Raw genomic sequence first — 23,208 nt, 5'->3', positions numbered from 1 at the left:
TCTATTTTAGCAAGCCTCCCTTGATGCTACACCTATGAGAAGATGGGGCACCTCTTTGTTGCTGTCAGGTGGGAGGTAGAAGTCTAAGTTCCTCCACTTGGCCTCTATTAACAACCTAGAGGTGTGTGTTTCATTAACTGCTAGGCTTGGGAAGGAGTTCGTTCTTCTCACCATTGATTCACTCTGGCCAGGATGGGGAGAGAGGAGCTCTTTGCTACTGTTCCCCATAGATCTTCACTGATTCATCCTGGCTAGGAGAGGCAGGAGTGCCTCATTAATGCTCCACAGACATCTATATCATTACCAGATGGAAGTGGGAATCCAGGCTTCCCATGTAGTCTCCAGTAAAACGTGGGAGGGGGGGATGGGGGGAGATGGGAGTGCATTACTGCTGGGAAGGGATCAAAGTTCAGGCTCAAACTCAGCTAAGCGGATGATGGAGGAGTGCCTTGTTACAGAGGGGCTAAGGTGGAAGTCTAAGCAGCCCATTCTGCTTTTACTGGTGGGGCTGGAGTTGGGGCCACAGTTCATTATGTGGGGTTTAGCTGGAGTAGACATGTTATTGTCTAAAAGTTTTCTATTTTGCTAGGCTTCTTCTTTTCTGATCTTTTGACTAGAGAAAGCGGGCTTTTTTTGTGGACTTTGTCTTGTTTTCTTTTGTTGATATTTCTGAGTTCCTGGCTTCTCCAGCACCCACTCTGGCATGTATGGGGCAAAAAGAAAATCCAGGGTATCATTCCTCAAGTCCCACAGTCCCCAGCTGGTTGCTTTCTTCTCTGCACCTTTCAGTATTTTTATGTTTGTCTTATATATAATGTGTAGAGGTTTTAGCTGTACTTAGTAGGTGAAATAGGGAGAAATGAGTCTACCCCATTTTACCTGAAACCAGATAATTAATGTGATTTAGTCATCTGTAAGGACATTATTTTCTAAATGTCTTCATACAGGAACCACCAGAGACTGAGAATGCAAAAGATTTGTTTGGTGGCAGACTAACTTCTGACATGATTGCAGAACGACAAGGACATTCCACTTTCACCCAAATGCAAGAACTAAATTGGACTTCATCATCTATCAGGTACAATCATTTTATTATATGCTTCTTGACATTATAATCAAATATGTAATTAAAATTTTTCTGAAGTTCATATATTCATACATCTTATTTAAATATAACCAACAATTCAGAAAATCATCTACCCTACTTCAGTATCTCATACTAACTTTGCCACCCTTTAAATGCATTAATAATTTTTATTATCAGAGACTATGATTTAACATGTCACAAATTTTTCTCAGACTTTCTGTTTCTCTTTTCTTTCGCAACCAAGTTTTTAAAGTTAGAACATACTAGATTTGCTCCTCATATTTTATCACTCTAATCCAATGCAATCTTACTTCTACTGCCACATTTCTGTGATACTATTCTCACAAATGTCATCATTGTCCTCCTGGTTAACAAACACAGTGGATTGTTTTTAGTTCTTATCTAACTTGACCTCTCTGACTCATAGGAGAATGTTGACTCCTCCTTCCTTGTACTTCTTATCTTTTTTCCCCCCTGTAATTTCATATTTTCAATTTTTCTGTAAACTTCTTCAGTTTTCTTTATGAGTTCTTACTGTCTGGTGTTGTCCTAACCTCAATATTCAGTTGCTCTCTGGATAGCACCTAGGCAACAACATCTACCTGCTGTTGCCCAGGCCAAAAAAATCTGAGAAAAATCTTAGTCATTTCTTTCTTTTCTTTGCCCTACATTTTCAATCATCACCAAGTTCTTCAATATGTCTCATACTCCTCCTTTCTGCAGTCATAGCCATTGGCCTAGGTTGGCAATTTTTTATTCTTTGTCTTATATAAACCTTCCTTCAAAACCCATCTAATATGCATAGTATCTTCTAAGATGCAAGTTTTATCAGATTACTTCCCTTCTCAACATTGTTCAGTAGCTTTCCTTTATTTACAAAAGAAAATTTAAAATTCCTTTGTGTGACATAGAAGACCCTTAATTATCAATCCATTTTTATCTCTTGTAATCCTTATCTTACTGCCCATGACAATTTACACTTCAGAAATTCTGAAATATTCTAGTTACTGAGTCTCAATCATAAGATGCTGTTTCATGTTTCATGTTTCATGTTTGTTTCTGCCTCTGTTTGTGCCTGTTGTACTGCCTGGAACTCTTTTCTCCCAATTTGCCCGACAAATACCTAGAAGTGTCATCTCAATATTTTTCTCCTCTGTGATGTCATCCTTGACTTCCTTAAATAGGTTTTCTCTCCCTGAAATTCCATTACACCTAATCCTAGGATTGCATTTTTCATCTTTATTTTAGTTTTTCTGGCTCCCACTTCTTGAGGGCAGAAATAATTTCTTTCATGTTTGTTGTAGTCATTCCAAACACATTGTCTGCACTTAGGAAATACTAATGAAAATATGTTGAGTGAATGAATGACTTATTAATGGATAAAAGTATGTCATAATTATAACTTCAAGTTTAGGATTTATTTAAAGAAGTGAACAGGGAAAGGTGATTTGCTATTATTCTCTTCTCTGTTATGGCTCAAATGAAGGTAGAACAGTTATATAGCTAGGCACTAGGAATCAAGCATTCTCTTTAATTACTAAAACATTCTTACAAGGTGGAATGCGATAAAAGTTTTCAGGATATCCCATAGAAAACTCTCTTTTCAAAGACCTTACCTGCATTTCTTTTGCTTTCCCATCTCTAACCCTCTCCTGGCATTTAAGAAATAACCTACTTCACATATACCCTCTGAAGTTTATAACATGAGCATCTTATGATTTACTATATCAACTTCACTATGATTTCATGAACATGTATATGAATTTATAAAGAATTTGGAGATGTTTATTTTGTATGATTTTTGTGATAGTGCTACGTTTATGTGGCAACAGATGTGTTTTTGAAAGCAATCAAATTCTATATCATTTTCTTACATATGTGCCCAACAAAAATGTGTATTTAGCTGATAATTTGACCCATACATTTCACATTAAAGGCAATTATTTTTCAGAGAATTTGTCAGATGAGATTTTTTTCATGCCTTTGGAGATTGTACATGGAATAACTCACCCTTTCCTATATTTTTCGTATCCTATTAAAATAATAACTATGTTTGCTTTGTCTAAATTCAGAACTGTGGATTTGATTCCAGTTGATCAGTTTAGAAATGTGTGTAATGTGAATCTACAGAACAATAATCTTACCTCATTTAGTGGATTAATCTATCTGCCTAATGTGAAGGTGAGTCACTCACGAATTTTTTTTTTTAATTTCAAGCTTTTCAAATGCAAGTTGTTATCTTTTTTACTTTGGACTACAATGTATTTCCATGTTATTAAAGTAGAGAAATTATTCTTCAACGTTTTTTTGTTGTTGTTGTGCTTTTTACTAAGAAAGAAAAAGTATTATCTTCCAAAGTTATTTTGGTTTGACTTCAGTTTTCTGTGATTGTTTTATCTGCTGTAAATTTATTCTGCAGTAGGAGATAGGATGGAAGGCTGCCTCTATAGTGAGTAGGTATGGAATGAAGTTGAAGATACTAAGGTTCTTAAAGCAGCCTCATTGCCTCCTTTCCTATTGCCTTGACTCAGGCATCTACTAAGGCTGTTTAAACATAGGGAAACCCTCAGTCTCTTCCACTAAGGGGTTATTTTATCCCCAGTTCGGCTTGGAGAAGTCAGGAGTGCAGATTGAGAAAGTTGAGTAGCTTTCTAGGATCTCTATTATTTTATCTGAAGTGCTGTAATTTCCCAGCATGTCACATAATCAAAAACACATTCAGGCCAGATGCAATGGCTTACACCTGTACTCCTAGCTCTTTGGGAGGCCAAGGTAGGAGGATCATCTGAGGCCAGGAGTTCAAGACCAGCCTAGGCAACATACCAAGACCCTATCTCCATAAAACAAGTTTAAAAATTAGCCAGGCATGGTGGCACATGTCCATAGTCCCAGATACTTGGGATGCTGAGGCAGGAGGATTGCTTGAGCCCAGGAGTTTGAGATTTCAGTGAGCTATGCACTGTAGCCCAGGTAAGAGAGCAAAACTCTGTCTCAAAAACAAATTCAAAAATAAATCCAAATAATTTTGGATATAAAAATTTGTTATTTTTAACATTAATGTTATTAAATTATGTGGTATATTACATATTTTATCCATATCATTTTTAATAGTTTCTAGGATGTCTGATTAGTAAGATATTCTTTCTGTAGGTCTTATGCCTCAACTATAATCATATTGAATCAATCATGCCCAGAGTAAAGCCTCAGACACATTTAACCAACAGACAACTACTCTACCAGAAAGTGGCTTCAAGTGGTTATGGACAGCAAGGAACTTCAAAAACAAACAGGTACTATCCTTGATTTTTACAATTACAAATAATTTTGGCTGGGAATTTAAAAAGCAGTTAATTCCCTGCCCTCCTGATTGCAAGCCCACAGCCATCACCATTTCAAGAATTTAATGAACCATGCCCCACCCTCAGCCTGAGTTCAAGGTAACATGGCTGCAGCTGCCACCTAGCCAGGAATGGAAAGGGGAGACCAAGTTTTCCTAATCACATTTGGACAATACCACCACCTTGTTACAGGCAGCTATGGGACTGCAGACTAGCCTGTCCAATCCATTGCAGCTACCAATAATACTAACACAGACCAGTTGGGTCCTCGTGGATGGCTTCACCATCACTACCACCTCACACTGCACACCAGATTGCTCTGGGGCTTGAGAACCTGCCCACACACCACACATCTGCCCTCTGCCTCAACTACTAGTTTCTGAGCAAGCCTCCTCCTAAAGGCCCAAGAATTGGCCCCACAGGATGCACTAACACCATTGCCAGCATAATCTGCCCTGGGTCCTAAAATCAGGCATACTTAGCCCACTGCTTCCACCACTGGGGCCCAAAGACTGGCTCATCTTACATTCAAGTCCCCAGCAAAACTTCACCACAGCCTCAACTAATAACTGTTCCCTAAGCCACCCAGGAAATCACAGATACCAATGACCCTAAGGATAAGTGGTATTTGCCTAAGAAACCGTACAAAGACCACACTACTGCAGGCACCCAAAATTAAAGCCAAAGTGTCCTACTCAACCAACAACATATATACATCTTCAGGGAAAATTTCTCCCCTTCAAAAATAATTAAAAAAAAATAGAACAAGTGACTACCACATTGTATGCTCAGATATCAATGGAAAGACATAGGAAACATGAAAAATCAAGAAAATATGACACCACCAAAAGACTAAAACAATTTTTTCCAGTAACAGATCTCAATCAAAAAGAATTCCTCATAATGCCAGATAAAGGATTCCAAATATTGATTCTACAGAAGCTCAATGAGATGCAAGAAAAAACACTATAAAGAAATCAGAAAATCAATTTAGGATATGAATGAGAATTTACCAAGTAGATACATATCTTTTTTTTTTTTTTTTTTTTTTGAGACAGAGTCTCACTCTTGTTGCCCAGGCTAGAGTGAGTGCCATGGTGTCAGCCTAGCTCACAGCAACCTCAAACTCCTGGGCTCAAGCAATCCTTCTGCCTCAGCCTCCCGAGTAGCTGGGACTACAGGCATGCACCACCATGCCTCGCTAATTTTTTCTATATGTTTTTTGTTGTCCAGCTAATTTCTTTCTATTTTTTAGTAGAGACGGGGTCTTGCTCTTGCTCAGGCTGGTCTCGAACTCCTGAGCTCAAATGATCCACCCACCTCGGCCTCTCAGAGTGCTAGGATTACAGGCATGAGCCACTATGCCCTGCCAGATATCTTAAAAAAAAAAAGAAAGAAAGAAAGAAATTCTGGAGCTGAAAAATTAATTTAAGGAAATACAGAACACATTGAAAGCTTCAAAAACATGTTAAACCAAGAAAGAATCTGAGAACATGAAGACAGGTATTTTGAAATAACCCAGTCAAACAAAAATAAATAAAAAAGAATGAGCAAAGCATTCAAAATGTCTAGGACTACATAAAGTGACTGAACTTACAAACTATCAGTATTCCCAAGTGAGAAGAGAGATCAAAAAGTTTAGAAACCTAATTTAAGGAAATAATCAATGAAAACTTCCCAAGACTAGCAAGAGAGTTAGACATTCAGATACAGGAGGCCCAATGATTCCCCAGGCAAATACACTGCAAAAAGGACTTCACAATGGCATACTATAATCAGAATAACTAAAGTCAAAAGTAAAAGAGAGAATTTTAAAATTAGCAAGGGAAAAGTGTCTAGTGACTTATAAAGGAAGCCCCATCAGACTAACAGCGAACCTCTCAGCAGAAACCTTTTAGCCAGAAGACAATGAGATGGCATTTTCAAAATACTGAAAGAAAAAAAAAAACTGTCAACCAAGAATTTTATATCCCAACAGAGTAAGCTTCATAAAGAAGAAGAAAGTCTTTCCCAGACAAGCAAATACTGTTAGAATTTGTCACCACTATATATTCATATAGGAAATGCTCACAGGAGCCTTAAACATGGGAATAAAAGGTCAATATTCACCACCATGAAAACACATAAAATATAAAACTCATAGGTGCTATAAAGCGATCAAAGGAGGAAGAGAAAAGAATTAAATGGTAACATGACAGAAGTGCAGCAAACCACAGACAAAAAAAGAGAAAGAATTTATAAAACAACTTGAAATCAACTAACAACATGACAGAAACAAAGCTTTACATATCAATATTGATCTTGAACATAAATAAATTAAATGTTCCAGTTAAAAGATACAGACGGGCAGAATGGATAAACAAAGGTGATCCAACTATATGTTCTTACAAGAAACTTACCTTACCCTTAAAGACACATACAGACTGAAAGTAAAGGAGTGGAAAAAGATATTCCATGCAAACACAAATCAAAAGCAAGCAGGTGGAGTTATACTTATATCAGATAAAACAGACTTTAAACCAAAAACAGTTAAAGACAAAGAAGGTCATTATATATAATGATAAAGGGATCAATTCAGCAAGAGGATATAATGATCATAAATACATATGCACCCAACACTGGAGCACCTAGATTCACAAAACAAATATTATCAGACCTAAAGAAAGATATAGACAGCAACACAATAATAGTGGGGCACTTCAGCATCCCATTCACAGAACTAAACTCATATCAAGACAGAAAATCAATAAAGAAACGTTGGACTTAAATTGGACTTTAGAGCAAATGGACTTAACAGACATTTACAGAACATTCCACCCAACAACTACAGAATATGCATTCTTTTCATCAGCACATGGAACATTCTCCAAGATAAACCACATTTTAGGCCACAAAACAAATCTTAACAAATTTTTAAAAATCTAAATATCAAGTAGCTTTTCAGACCAGAGTGGAATAAAGCTAGAAATCCATACAAAGAGGAACTTCAGAAACTATACAAATACATGGAAATTAATCAACATGCCCCTGAACAATCACTAGGTCAACAAAGAAAGATGAAAATTTAAAACTTTTTCAAAACAAATGAAAGTACAACATAACAAAACCTGTGGGATACAGGAAAAGCAGTGCTAAGAGAGAAGTTTATAGTATTAAATGCCTACATCAAAAAAGCAAAATGATCACAAATTAACAACCTAACATTGTACCTCAAGGAACTAGAAACAAGAACAAACCAAACCCAAAGTTAGCAGGAAAAAAGAAATGACAAAGATAGAGCAGAACTAAACAGAGACCAAAAAAGGATCAACGAAATAAAAAGTTGGTTCTTCAGAAAGATAGACAAAATTGATAAACCATGGGCTAGACTAACCAAGAAAAAAGGAGATACAATCCAAATAAACACAATCAGAAATTAAAAAGGAGACAACTGATTCCACAGAAATACAAAAGATTATCAGAGACTATTATGAACAACTATACAAACTCACGAAATAGAAACCCTAGAGTAAATGGATGAATTCCTGAAAGTGTACAACCTCCCAAGATTGAACCACAAAGAAACAAAACTCCTGAATGGACCAATAATGAGTAATGAGATTGAATCAGTAATAAGAAAATTTCCCACCAATAAAGAAGCTCAGGACCTGATGGATTCACAGCTGAATTCTACCAGATATACAAAGAAGAACTCGTGCCAATCCTCCTAAAACTGTTCCACAAGATTAAGAAGGAGGGAATCCTCCCTAATTCATTCTACAAAGTCAGTATCACCTTGATACCAAACCCAGGAAAGGATGCAACAAGAAAGAAAACTACAGACCATTATCTCTGATGAACATGAACATAAAAATCCTCAAAAAAATACTAGCCAACCAAAATCAATAGCACATCAAAAGGATAATTCATTATGATCAAATGGGTTTCATCCCAGGGATGCAAGATGGCTTAACATGTACAAGTTAATAAATATAATTCACCACATAAACAGAATTAAAAAACAAAAACCATATAATCATCCCACTAGATCCAGAAAAAGCATTCAATAAAATCTAGCTTCCCTTCATGATAAAAACTCTCAAAAAACTCAGCATAGAAGGAACATACCCCAAAATAACAAAAGCCATATATGACAAACACACAGTCAATATTATACTGAATGGGGAAAAGTTGAAAGCGTTTCCCTTAAGAACTGGAACAAGACAAGGATGCTCACTTTCACCACTTCTATTAATATTCAGCATAGTACTAAAAGTCCTAGCCAGAGCAGTCAGGCAAGAGAAAGAAATAAAGAGCATCCACATTGGAAAAAAGGAAGTCAAATTATCTCTATTTGCTTATGATATGATTTTATACCTAGAAAACCCTAAGAACTCCTCCAAAAGACTCCTATATTTGATAAATGAATTCAGCAAAGTCTCAGGTTATATAATCGACATACAAAAATTAATAGCATCCACAATGACTAGGCTGAGAACCAAATCAGTAACTCAATCCAATTTACAATAGCTGCAAAAAACCCAATAAAATACCTAGGAATAAATTTAACCAAGGAAGTGAAAGATTTCTATAAGGAAAATTATAAATCACTAATGAAAGAAATCATAGATGACACACACAAATGGAAAAACCTCCCATGCTCATGGATCAGAAGAATCAATATTGTTAAAATGACTGTATTGCCCAAAGCAATCTACAGATTCAATTAAATTCTTACCAAAACACCAATGTCATTTTTCACAGAATTAGAAAAAACAATTATAAAATTCATATGGAACCAAAAAATTGCCCAAATAGCCAAAGCAATCTAAGCAAAAAGAACGTTGTAAGTCTACAATAACCAAAACAGCATGGTACTGGCATAAAAGTAGACATGTAGATCAATGGAACAGAATAGAGAACCCAGAAATAAAACCTTATACCTACATACAACTGATGTTTGAGAAAGCAGACAAAAAGAAGACTGGGGAAAGGACACACACTATTCAATAAATGGTTCTGGGAAAACTGAATAGCCATATACAGAATAATGAAACTGGATCCCTATCTCTCATCACATATAAAAATTAACTCAAGCTGGATTAAAGACTTAAACGTAAGATCTGAAACAATAAAAATCCTAGAAGAAAACCTTGGAAAAACTCTTCTGGAGATTGGCCTAGGCAAAAAATTTATGACTAAGACCCCAAAAGCCAATGCAATAAGAACAAAAAAATAGACAAATGGGACTTAATTAAACTAAAAAAACTTCTGCACAGCAAAAGAAATAATCAAAAAAGTAAATAGATAACCTATAGAATGGGAGAAAATATTTGCAAACTACATGTCTGACAAAGGACTAAGATCCAGAATGTAGAAGGAACTCAAACAACTCAACAAGAAAAAGGAAAAAAAAACATTAAATAGTGGGCAAATGACATGAATAGGTATTTTTCAAAAGAAGATATACATATGGCCAATAAACATGAAAAAATGCTAAACATCACTAATTATCAGGAAAATTGCAAATTAATAGAATCACAACAAGAAGATGTTACTCTAATTAGAATGGCCATTATTAAAAAATCAAAAAACAATAGCTATTGGCATGGATGTGGTGAAAATGGAACACTTACACACTATTGGTGGAAATATAAATTAGTACAGCCTCTATGGAGATAAGTATGGAGATTTCTCAAAGACTAAAAGTAGATCTACCATTCAATTCTGTATTCCTACTACTGGGTATCTACCCAGAGGAAAAGAAATCAGTATATCAAAAAGATACCTGTACTTGTATGTTTATCATGGCACAATTCACAATAGCAGAGATATGGAATCAACCTAAATACCCATCAACTGATGAGTGGATAAAGAAAATGTGGGTGTGTGTGCATGTGTGTGTGTATGTATGTATCATGGAGTACTACTCAGCGATAAAAAAGAATGAAAGAATGTCTTTTGCAGCAACTTGGATGGAACTGGAGGCCATCATCCTAAGTGAAGTAACTCAGGAACCGAAAAGTAAATGCCACGTGTTCTCACTTATAAGTGGGAGCTAAACTATGGCTATACAAGGGCACACAAGAGTGGTATAATGGATATTCGAGACTCAGAAAGAGGGACTGTGGGAGGGGCTGCAGGATGAAAAATTATCTGCTTGGGTGATGATCATACCTAAAGGCCATACTCCACCACTATGCAGTACACTATACAATATGTACATGTAACAGAACTAGACTTGTACCCCCTAAATCTATTAAAATAAAAATAAAAAATTTTAAAAAACATTTTGCTAGGTGAAAGAAGGCAAACAAAGAAGACCACATATTATATGACTCCATTGTATAAAATATCCAAAATAGACAAATTCACAGATAGTAGGTTAATGTTTGCCTAGAGCTGGGTGGGGAGAGGGTGTAAGGGGATGGGAGGTGATAGCTAAAGGGTAGGAGATTTCCCTTTGGGCTGATAAAAATATTCTGGAATTAGCAGTGTTAAGTGTACAACTTTGTGAATACACTAAAAAACTCTGAATTGCATGCTTTGAAATTGTATGTGAATCATATCTCATGAAAATATAAATAAGGCTTGGTCACCATAGACCCAGTTCAACAAATGCAGAAGTACATGAAGGTGAGAGTAAGTATCTGCAAGTCCTTTCCTCCCGACTCCAAACCTATACTTCCATATTCTGCTTTGTGATGCTTCCACTGGGACTTTACACTCATTTCTCACTAAAGGGAGATTGTATTAAATCTATTGATTAATTTGGGAGAATTGCCATCTTAGTAATATCAAATGTTTTAATCCATGAACATGGACTGTATGTCACTTTATTTAGATATTCCTTAATTTCTCTCATTAATGTTTTGTAGATTTCTCTATATAAATTTGGCAATTCTTTTGGTAAACTTATTCTGAAGTGTTTTATTCCTTTTTATACTATTGTGAGCAGAATTGTTTTCTTAATTTCATTTTCAGATTATTAATTACTGGTATGTAGAAATTCAATTAATTTTTACATATTAATCTTTTATTCTATGATGTTGCTGAACTCATTTATTAGTTCAGTTTTTTGGTGGATCCCTTAGGATTTTTTAAATACAGGATCATGTCATGTGAGAATAAAGGAATAAAGACAGTTTTACTTATTCCTCTCCAATTTGGATGCCTTTCTTTTTTCTTTTTCTTGCCTGATTGCATTAGCTATTGCTTTTCATTATAACACTTTATGTACTTTTTTATTCTTTACCATATAAAAATATTTTTAAAAATTAAAAGTATTATTATATAAAACATAAAGAGACTATATATTACAGATTAATTCTGGTATATTAATAAATTCATTGTTTTCTTTTTTATTAACTTCAATTTATAGTAAAAACATACCATATTGTCTTTTTATGATATAGCTGGTTTGAAATTAAGTTTATGGCCTCAAACCTACCTATGTGTTTCAGAGATACAATGTGCAGTGAAAATTTGCCTCCAATAATGCACAGTTTAGAAGTTCTTCATTTGGGCTACAATGGAATTTGTAATTTAATCCAGCTACAACTTAACAGACTGAGAAATTTAAAATTCCTCTTTCTACAGGGTGAGTAGAAACACTGTTAATGTCTAAGTCTTTATTACTTAGACTTTATTTAAAAGTGACAGTATCTTCATGTTTTGATAAGCAAATATAAGCACTAATGTTTACTCAAACAGATTTATTGCCAAAAATATTATAGTAATCACAAATGGATTTTTCTTGGGTTATTTATATATTTCTAAAAACTATTTGTAAAGAAAAATGCAATATTCTGGGGTATATACAGTATTATATTATAATTTACTTTTATATCATATTCAACTTAAAAAATAATGAAAAGTAACCAGTAATTCACAAGTATTTATTAAATCCAGAATTATGCTAAGTACTATGAAAGATATGGAAGTACTATATTACTGTAATTATATATAATTGAGATCCTTGATCCAAAGTAGTTTAAGATCTGCCTGTGGGGAAGTACTGAGACAAAGATGAATTAAGTTCTACTTAATGTGTTACTAAATTAAGTGCAATAGAAGTTCAGAGAAAAGAGAAATTGAACAATTAACTCCACTACATATCTAGGAATCTTTGAAGGATTGATAGAATTTAGACTGAAGGTCTACCGAGAGCTTTGCCAGCAGAGGGAGGAGAAGAGTCACGGGGCATGATTGTAGTGTCTGTGGCCAGTTCTTGGAAAGGGACCAACCTGGTGAGAACAAAGAGTATGCAGTTCTCTGAGAGAATTATTAAGGTTCTAAACATGATCAACTTTATAGATAATACTCATTTTGATATTTTATTTAGTTTAATTTTAAGTAAGCCTCATTACTTTATAGTAATATTTTTTATCTTGTGGAATAATGAAGAATTGAAGTTCAAAATATAGAGAAAAACTGAATTATAGAAAGCCAGGAAGAGAAATTTGGACAGTATGTAGTCAATGACAGATAGGAACTATAAATTTTTAGAAAAGTAGTATGAGAAAACACAGGGTTTAGAACACTAGTCTAATAATAATTATTTGGTGACATAGGAGAAAGGCTGGGAGATCCATCAGTGAGATATATGGGGAGATATCTGCATAGTTGATTTTAGTAACTTTTTTCTGAAAGACAGGCGTTTCTAGACCGTATTTTTTAAAAACTTAATGCATCTTTTTGCCTATCAAAAGTACTTGTGATTTGGATCAAGAACATGTAGACTTAGCCTTAAAAAAACAAGAAATTGAATACAATAACAGATCTTTTAAAAGATACGTTGACATACAAAAAAGCTGACAACCTATCCCTGGAAGGTCTATTTTAATCTAATAATGAAAAGATGGAATTTGTTCTGTTGCTGTGGCTAGCATGGCAAATCAGAAAAGGGAAGCCTTATGCAGGAAGTGAGGCAGTTTACTCTGACAATAATGGCTGACGTTTATGGAAGCATTGGGCAAGATGTTTATCTATATAGATTATCTAATCTTCACAGCAACCCCACATGGTAAGTATTATCATATGTATTTTACAAAAAAAGAAATCGAGGTTTAATGCAGTTGAATAATTTTGTTGTTGAAACCACAAGAGGGTTTCAGTCTAGATCCAGCTACTCGTGGCACAAAGATCCAATTATTGAGACAATGAGGTTGCCAAGGAAGAAATGAATTTTTTAATATGAAGGACGTCTTGTCAGGAGAACTGGGAGAAGCTGCCTCAAGTCCATCTCTCCAACTAATGGAGATCATGGGCTTTTAAAGGAGGGGCCACGTGCCTTGGGGCAGGTTGTGGTGTAACTAATAATGGGCTACATGCATTGGGAGCAGATTGTTAGTGTGTTAGTTCGTGTCACATGATCCCATATTTCTCTAAGTGATTATTCATTTTTTTATATATATTTTTATTCTTATTTCAGCATATTGTGGGAGTACAAAAGTTTAGGTTACGTATATTGCCCTTGCCCCCACCCCGAGTCTGAGCTTCAAACGTGTCCATCCCTTAGTGCGCATCAGACTCATTATGTATGTATACACCCATCCCCTCCCCCACCCACATCTGCCTGACACCCGATCAATGTTACTCCTAAATGTGCTCTTGGGTGATGATCAGTAAAACCAATTTTATGGTGAGTACATGTGGTGCTTATTTTCTTCTCTGCCTCTTTGAATAACTGGGTTAGCTGAAAGACTTGCTTCAAGTTCTGAGATTCTTCTCCTTGGTTTATTAAAGGTATCTGCTGTGTTTGGAAACTCCCTAAATAAGCCTTTCTTTTCCTTAAGTTTTATTTTATCCTTTCTTATGTTGTCTAGTTCTTTAGCAACTTATTCATTGACTTCCTGATTTTTTTTTTTTTTACTTTTTGTTGGTTTTCAACTTTCTTTTCAATTCCATTCATCTTATTTGCCATCCATATTCTGAATTCCATTTTTGTCATTTTGGCAATTTCCTTGTGGTTGGAGTGCACTACTGTAGCTGCATTGTGGTCCCTTGGGGGTGTCAAACTCTTTTGCTTTTTCATGTTGCCAGGGTTCTTTTGCTGATTTCTTCTCATCTGCATCCTCTTTTCTCTTCTCAGGGCTAATAGGCATGCAGGGCACCTGATCTCCTTTGCTGAGAACACTCTTGTTTAATTAGAAGAATGGGATGTCTCTAGCGGTGCTTTTTTCCTACTCTGAAGTATTGATTCAGCAGGAGACAAGCGTATGCACTAAAAGCCTGTAGGGCAGCTGTTCTGTTTTGTTCTATTCACCTGAGATTGCAACAGTTCAAGCCAGCACTGGACGATCTTTGTGCAGAGTGGTGGGTTGTTCCCCCAGATTGCTGTAGGAAGTTCAAATTGAACCCTCTCCACGAAGGCTTGTGTTGTGAGGATTGCTCTGCTTGGGCTCTCCCCACAGAGGTGACAATGACAGCTGGGTGAGGCAAAGGCAGTGGTTGTGGGTGCACAGGCTGTGGGTATTTGCTCAAACCAGGTCCTGGTGTAATGGTGACTTGAGCCTGCGGTTCCCTGGCAGGGCACTGGACCTCAGGGCAGCTCCATTAGCCCAGCAGCAGTGGTGGAGACTCAGGGTTGGGGTCTTGGGGTCCATGTGCAACTCTGTAATTTCAGGGGAGGTGTTTGGGCCTCCTGGCAGCTCTGGAGCCACAGAGAGGGGCCTCAGTCTTCAGCGTGAAAACCTCAGAGCCAGAACTAGGGCCTGTGAAATTGGGGCCGTACAGGCTGTTCCAAACTTGGGCATGAAGGTAGGGCTGCACAGGCAGCACACTGTTGCGCCAGGTTGAGGACTGTTGATGCCAAGTTGCACGGGCAGCGCTTGGTTCCAGCAGCCCAGGGACCATGGAATTCTCCCCACCCCAACCCCAGGTCCCACTGAAGCAGTCACTCAAAGCTTCCCAGATCAAGCCTGCTCAGATCCTTCCATGCTGGAGGGGAGGGGCGCTTGGCTCCCAGTCACAGGGTACAGCTCAGGGGAGCATCTGCTCAGTCTGCTCCCTCCCCAGCCTGGTGGAGGTGATGTGAAGGCTACTGCTGCAAACCTGAGTCCTGTGCAGACCTGGCACCGTGCACCTGAGAGCTTAGGATGATGTCAGCTGCAGAAACCCAGGATCAGCAACCACCAGATCCTTACTGCACCTGTTCTCCTGTGCAATGACTCTGCACAGACTCTAGGCAGCTCCCCAGTCAGTCCAGGTGAGCATAGCATCCCAGCATTCTGTCCTTCTATAATGTAGATACATCCCTACCGATCCCTTCAGTCTTGTCAAATGAATCATCCTGTTACCTTCTCTTTCACTGTGAGTGTCCTGCATCACTTCTCTGGGGTTTCACAATGTTCCTTCCGAGAATAGCTATCTGCCTGCAATTTACTATCTTTTCCTTGAGAGTGGCGTGCTTGCAGACTGCTTCTAGTCTGCCATCTTCCCTAAGCTCCTCTTCTTATAAGGACACCAGTCGTATTGAATTAGGATTCACCTCAATTACCTCATTTAATCTTACTTACATCTTTAAAGACCCTATCTCCAAATGCAGTCACATTCTGAGGTACTGAAGGTTAGGACTTTAACATATAAATTTGAGGGGTGTGTTAGTTTGCACTACTATAAAGAAAATACCTGAAGCTGGATAATTTATAAAGAAAGAGGTTTATTTGGCTCACAGTTCTGCAGACTGTACAGAACTCCTTCTGGTGAGAGCTTCAAGGAGCTTTTAATCTAGGTGGAAGGGAAAGGGGAGCAGGCACATCACATGGCTAGAGAAGGAGAAAGGGGGAGGAAGTGCCGCTAGGCTCTTTCAAACAACCAGCTCTCACATGAACTAATAAAATGAGAACTCACTCATTATGGCAGGGAGGGCACCAAGACATCATGAGGTGTCCACCTTCATGATTCAAACACCTCCCACCAAGCCCCACCTCCAACACTGGGGATCAAATTTCAACATGAGATTTGGAGGGGCCAGACATCTAAAGCATGTCAAATGGGGATTACAATTCAGCCCATAATAAACAAGGAGGATGGATATTGAATTAAATATTGTATGACATACTAGAAAGATCATTGAGCCTAGAGCGTAAAAGGTCTAAGTTAGGCCTGATGTTGCTACTTTTATATCTTTGAGTGAGTCACTTAATTTCTCTGACCTTAGATTTTCTGATTATTAAAAAGAGATAATATTTTCCCTGTTGCATTTTGAGACTCTAATAGAAAATACTGTACATATAAAAGCATTCTGTAAATTGAAGCATCATCTTCTAAGTTATTAATATTTATAAAGCTACTGAGAGCTATAGTAGAGAGAAATCATAGGTTATAAAGAAGAGTTTAGTGTTTTAAAGCACGAGATGAATTCTAATTTGTTTTATATAGCTGCAGTGCAAAAATATACTGACAAAGAACAGCATAATTAACGTGTATTCTTCCAACTTAACACAATTTTAAGAAATAATTAGCTATACTGTTAGAAAACCTACTAGAATAACTGATATACTCAGCATATCTTCTTTTGCAGCACTTTTATATACCTACTTTTGTCAAAACCAACTATTTTAGCATGTAATTATTGAACAGACAGATTAGTTCAATTCAGTACATTGTGTACATCATCACCTCCTGATCTTTCAAACACAAAGGAGAAACTTTAACAAATAACTACTGATGATGATGCTACCTTCCTGTAAATTACATTTCAATATCTCCTTGGAAATAAGTTTTTTTAGTACCTTTTTAAAAAAAATCGTTTGATAAAAATATTTAAATTAAGGTAGATAACCTTTAATTTGGGGAGTCTGGGCTCACCTGATATATCATGACTTATGTTTTTTTAGGGAATGAAATCAGTCAAGTTGAAGGGCTTGACAACTTAGTAGTTCTGCAGGAATTGGTAGTGGACCATAACCGCATCAGAGCATTTAATGACAGTGCTTTTGCCAAACCAAGTTCTTTGTTGGCACTTCATCTGGAGGAGAACAGACTACGAGAGCTGAGCAAATTACAACCTTTGGTAAAACTAGAGAAACTCTTCCTAGGATATAATAAAATCCAGGTAACATTATTTTGGTTTTTGTTATGAGATTCCCAAGCCTTAGTTCCTCTGAGCTATGAACATAAAGCTTCAAACACAGCAATTAAAATTTTGCTAGTGTGCTATTTACCATTTATATACCATGCATATTTCAAGGTATACAAATACTCTCTGATGTAGAGATGTCCACCTTGCTTCTTGGCTTATAAACTGGACAAATCCACATGCCCCTACCCACTAATAAAGGTTAGCTCTAAATGTTCTAAGGCTCTTCTCGTCAGTTCTCTCTGAGAAATCTCATTTGTTCCTTGACTGCTGTTCGTCTGAATTGTTTCTGCATCTCAATTCCAGACATCCTCTGGCCCTTTAAACTTGACATATGTACTTGATCTACCTGGCATTTGAATTGGTTTCCTTTAATGAACTTTGACTTGGTTTTAATATTACATCTCTCCCCACTCAAGGCTTCCTTAGATAGACTCCTACCTTAGTTTTACCTGCTCAGAATTCAACCGGTTACTTTGTGGCCACTGCCCCAACTAACCCTGCTCAGACTCTCTCCTAAGATATTATACAATTAAGAGACTTGAAGATATAACCTTATACAACTCTCACATTTTTCTCAGAATTTCAGTAATTATCTGTTAGCCCTATTACCCACTTTACTATTCCTGCCTATACCTCTAAGACAGCCTCAAAGACAGACTCAACTGTAAACTAACCCCCTGTGCCCCAAGGGCAAGGACCGAGTCTATCTTGTCCTCATTTGTATCATTATATAGCACAGTACCTCGTACATAGTAGATACTCCATAAAGATTTGTTTGTGGCTTATTTCCTAGAGTTCAGGAAGCCTTTTCTGGGATGATATAAAAGCCCTGTACAAGGTTAGAATGAAATCATGAGCAGTGCCCCTTTCTACATAGCAACTAGGGAACGTACATACAAAAAAAAAAAATAGTATACAACTAATTAATCCAGATTCAAACATTCATCTGAGAAAAGTCTGCCAGACTGGCAATGATTCTTTCAAAGCTTTATCCAAAAGAAATCTAAATTAGGAAAATTTAGATTCTATGGAAAATCTTTCCAATGATAGCAACTGAGCTAAGGGTTTAACACAAAGGATTGTAGAATCAGACTTATACTCATTAGGGATCTTACCTGGTATCAAACTTTTCTAATAATGTCAAGGATACACAGGACCTAGGACGTTCTTAGTGGTTTTTCAGGTCTTTCCTTCCCATATCTCACACACAGCTTTTAGCTTAGCACAAAAGATGAAGTTTTCAAGTGAGATTTTTGGGGTGATCTTATATAGCAGGAGAGTGTTACATTTATGAAACATCTCCATATTATACTTGAACTTATGTAGGGAGCCATGACTTATAATTCTATAGATTCTAGGGGTGTTTTGTTTTGTTTTGTTTTTTGCTATAAGCAGTCCTTAACCAAGGAGATCTGCTAACAGAATACCATAAATAAGGACCATCTTCTCAGCAAAATATCATTGCTCTATTTGACAGGACATTCAGTTACCAGCATCCTTACAAGATTAGACCAGGTAACCTGCTTTTCCCCAGGAGTGTCCCTGCCCTACCTCCTACCTCCCTATCCCTCATAAGGGAATGAATAGATGGAAGATCAGCTGGTACAGCAACTTCCTCCCTAGTACTTAAATAGAATAATTTTTAGTCAAGCTTATTATCAAAATCTAACACAGCTAAATGACAACCTATATCATAAATCATGCGAGATTAAACATATTGAATGAAAGGATAAGAATTACTGATTCTTTAGTGTTTATTTTTATCCTTGAAATAGTATTTTTCTTTTCTGAGACGGGGTCTCACTTTATTGCCCAGGCTACAATACAGTGGCACAATCATAGCTCACTGCAGCCTCAAACTCCTGGGCTTAAGCAATCCCCCTATCTCAGCCTCCCAAGTAGCTGGGATTGCAGGTGTATGTTACCATGTCCAGATAATTTTTTTATTTTTTATAGAGACAGGGTCTTGCTATGTTGCCTAGGCTGGTCTCGAAATCCTGGCCTCAAGCAGTCTTCCTGCCTCAGCCTCCAAAAGTGCTGGGATTACAGGCATGCACCACTGTGCCCAGCCAAAATGGCATTTTTCATTAAATTTAGATTGATCATTTTGCCATTAAGTTTATTCTAACCATTAATATTATAGTACCTTAATGTGACCATATATTTACCTGGGGAAAAAATGAACTCAGAGGAATAAGAAGGTTATATTGGAAATTCTGCTGAAATTCTACTGAGAATATATCAATATGTTTTTCAATATTGTTAAGTCTTGGTTTCAAATCTACTTAATAGATTTTGTCTCTAGATTTATACCAACATGGGCAGGCTGATACCAGTATTAATTTCCACAACTGGACAATTGGATTATGACCTTTGGGTTGAAAAAGATTGATGGGATAGAAGAAAAAATGCCTAGAAAAATTAGCAAAACATCAGTATTTCAAAGGAAGGCATATGCAGTTCCTCATTGACCCACTTAAATGTCTTTCAGAAGCTGCATATCCTTGATAACACATTTTGGTGTGAAGCTTTTGACTTAGCCATAATGTCCAATAATGTAGCTTTGGAAAACTGTTGCCTGTTGTCTTACTTCTGCAGGAGTAATCACACACAATTGAAAGATGAGTTATTTAACTCAGCTTTACAATCTCATTTGATCCTTGTGTCTAAATGATTCTCCTACCTGGCATCCAGCTTCTCTGTCTACTTTTAAACATCTGAATAATCACCTGAGGCTGGAAATGACCCTAGGAAATAGTCTATTGCTAAGTGTCTTGTCCTAAATGAAGGTCCTAATCTGGACCTAACTATTACTATTACTGCCTTAAGTGCTTATCTTAACAATATACTCAAAAGGTAACAACTACTGGTGCACTGGTTAATGTTTAACAACTGGCTTTCTGGGGGCCTGGGGGACCCTAATTTGTAGCATTTGCCTATTTCCATAGTATAATTTCTTCTACCATTGCCAATTTCAAGCTAAAACACCATTTCACAAAATTCACCAATTGACTTTTGTGAGCCAGTAAAAGGTAACTCCAATGCACCACTGTAAAAAATACCCTATATTCAAAATGGGAAGCCATCAGGCCTCTCCTCTCCAGTTATGGACATATTAGCTTGCTTGATGTCTCTTTAAAACTTTATACTAGCATTATCCTCCTCATATTTAACAGTCTATTTCTTATATTTTCCATGAGAAATTAACATTTTGATTAGAAATATTTCACCAGTGAACACTGCTATATTTTGTTTAATTTGAGAAAATAATGGAAAACTTTACATATGTCCATGATTTATAATCAGGCTTTGATTCCACAGAGAGAAATTGCCTGTGGGAAAAAATACACAATATCTCTATAGATAATAAGATGTTAGAGCTTTGTAAAGCCCTCCTTTATGATACTTCCAAAATCAAAATAGTTAAAGATCATTTTAAAAATCAAATTCTACTTCCAAATGATCTAAAATAGGTCTACAGTTGTATGTCCACTTGTAATTCCCAATAGGAATATGGTATATCAATAATTTTGTTGTAGTACTATGAACTAGCAACAACCTGAAGCTGAGCTTGTTGGCTAAATTTTGTCAGAAATAGCATTTTAGAAATAATTTTGCAAAAACTAAGAGGTATGCTGAAGAAACCCAAGATTATTTAAAAAAAAAAGGTATACTTGCAAACTTCCACCAATGTTAAATGGATAATCATAAATAATCTTATGCAGTAGGGAAGGAGAATTATTTAACTAGAGAAATAGTTTTTCAGCAATATATATTCCCAGTAAGTATAGCAGGATGTAGGCTACTCAATATCACATGTTCCTTTATTGTTAAAATTGTATTTAAATATATACCTTTGAAATTGTTTAGACTGGGTTCACCTTTTCCATATTTCTTGGTCAATATTCTGGAAGAATTAACCAAATATTCCTAGAATAAATCAAAACTCTTCTGAGAAGAAATCTGGTCTTTTCTTGTAAGTGCTGCTATATGGCCAATTTTCCATGTTAGACTGTCATGTTTGCCAGTCATGTATTTGGAATCTACAGTAAACATATCTGCCTTTATTTAACAAAATATTGTCACTCAAGCTCACTTTAGAGGATTTAGTTATGAGATAGCTGCAATCCAACACTCACATATAATTAGTTCAAATTAGTCTATATTTGAAGATGCTGGGTCTAACCAAATAATAACATTAACTTTTGAATAGGATATCGCAGAACTGGAAAAACTTGATGTTATCTCTTCTCTCAGAGAGCTTACAGTTTATGGCAATCCCGTAAGTATGTTACTGTTCTAATTTATTAGTTAAATTACTGATAGTTGTATATAATTTATTTTCATATGGTGTGAGAAAAGGATTTAATTTTATCTGTTTCTGTATGCATAGCCAGTTATCTCAGCACAATTTATTGACTGGTGTCTTCTTCCAACTGGTAATAGTGCAAACTTCCATTGTTAAGTATAAGAAGGTCTCTTTCAGGTTTCTACATTGTATTCGTTGGCCTATTTATCTATCCCTATACTAATTTTTTATTGTGTTAATTACTAATGTTTTATATTAAGCCTTAATGTCTGGCAGAGTAAGTGGCTATAATTCTCTCTTTCACCTCCTTCTCTTTCTCACCATTTCTTTCTCTTTCTTCACTGTCTTAGGCACTATTCTTAACCCTTTATACTTTCCTGTGGATTTCAGGAAACAACTTCTCAAGTTACATGAAAATCTCATTGATAATTTTAATCGGAATTGCATTCAATTTATAAATTAAGGCTGGGTGCGGTGGCTCACGCCTGTAATCCTAGCACTCTGGGAGGCCGAGGTGGGAGGATCGCTCAAGGTCAGGAGTTTGAGACCAGCCTGAGCAAGAGACAGACCCTGTCTCTACTAAAGAATAGAAAGAAATTAACCGGACAACTAAAAATATATAGAAAAAAAAGCCGGGCATGGTGGCCCATGCCTGTAGTCCCAGCTACTAGGGAGGCTGAGGCAGTAGGATTGCTTGAGCCCAGGAGTTTGAGGTTGCTTGTGAGCTAGGCTGACGCCACGACACTCTAGCCCAGGCAACAGAGTGAGACTCTGTCTCAAAAAAAAAAAAATTTAAATTAAATTTTTAAGAAAAAGGTTTTTAAAAAAAAATTTTTATAAATTAATTTTGGGAGAGATTTGCCACCTTTCCTATTGGAGTCTTTGAGGGAATCCAATAAGTAGCACCCTTGTTCATCTAATAGCTAAACAAATTGAGAAATATGACAGTGAAGAGGTGAAAATAGCTGCTTAGCTTAGCGAGAAAGCCAAACTGGGCATGTTAACAGATTCCAGAAAGGGGCAATCATGATCACCCAAAAACAGGGAATACTAGACTGAGGTCTTTCCACATGGGAGGAGAGCTTCTCTTGGAGGAACAGATCACATTCTCCCAGAACACTCCTTTTTCAAGAAGGGAGTTAAATCACTACTTCCTTTACTATTTAAATTACTCTGCTTCCCCTGGTACAGAGGTAGTAAAGGGATTCAGAGAGCCCAGAAGTGCCACATCATAGAGCTACTTCTACTAAGATGGAAATAGCAATAAGTAGTCTCTCCTAATATTTATAGTATTTAGCCTTCCCATTCATAAACACATGTATCACTCCATTTATTTCATATCTTTCAATAAAGATTTATAATTTTCTCCATAAAGCTTTTAATCATCTTTGGTTAATTTATTGTGTTA

General features: G+C 36.5%; 2 protein-coding genes across 3 annotated transcripts in view; one reads left to right on the top strand and one right to left on the bottom strand.

Moving 5' to 3' along the window:
* RTN1 (reticulon 1) overlaps positions 1–23,208 on the bottom strand; it is a 349,490-nt gene that overhangs the window by 298,703 nt on the left and 27,579 nt on the right. The gene's annotated exons all lie outside the window — the stretch shown is intronic.
* The window catches only part of LRRC9 (leucine rich repeat containing 9), a 103,446-nt gene that overhangs the window by 69,222 nt on the left and 11,016 nt on the right, over positions 1–23,208 (top strand). The window contains exons 23-28 of the mRNA XM_045566286.1: positions 948–1,078; positions 3,160–3,268; positions 4,238–4,377; positions 11,868–12,004; positions 17,247–17,464; positions 21,705–21,773. Of these exons, the coding sequence (XP_045422242.1) occupies positions 948–1,078; positions 3,160–3,268; positions 4,238–4,377; positions 11,868–12,004; positions 17,247–17,464; positions 21,705–21,773 (804 nt within the window). The remainder of the gene's footprint in view (positions 1–947; positions 1,079–3,159; positions 3,269–4,237; positions 4,378–11,867; positions 12,005–17,246; positions 17,465–21,704; positions 21,774–23,208) is intronic.

Source organism: Lemur catta, chromosome 1 (genome assembly GCF_020740605.2).
Source record: "Lemur catta isolate mLemCat1 chromosome 1, mLemCat1.pri, whole genome shotgun sequence".
NCBI lineage: Eukaryota > Metazoa > Chordata > Mammalia > Primates > Lemuridae > Lemur > Lemur catta.
This window is presented reverse-complemented; position numbering and strand designations above follow the sequence as displayed.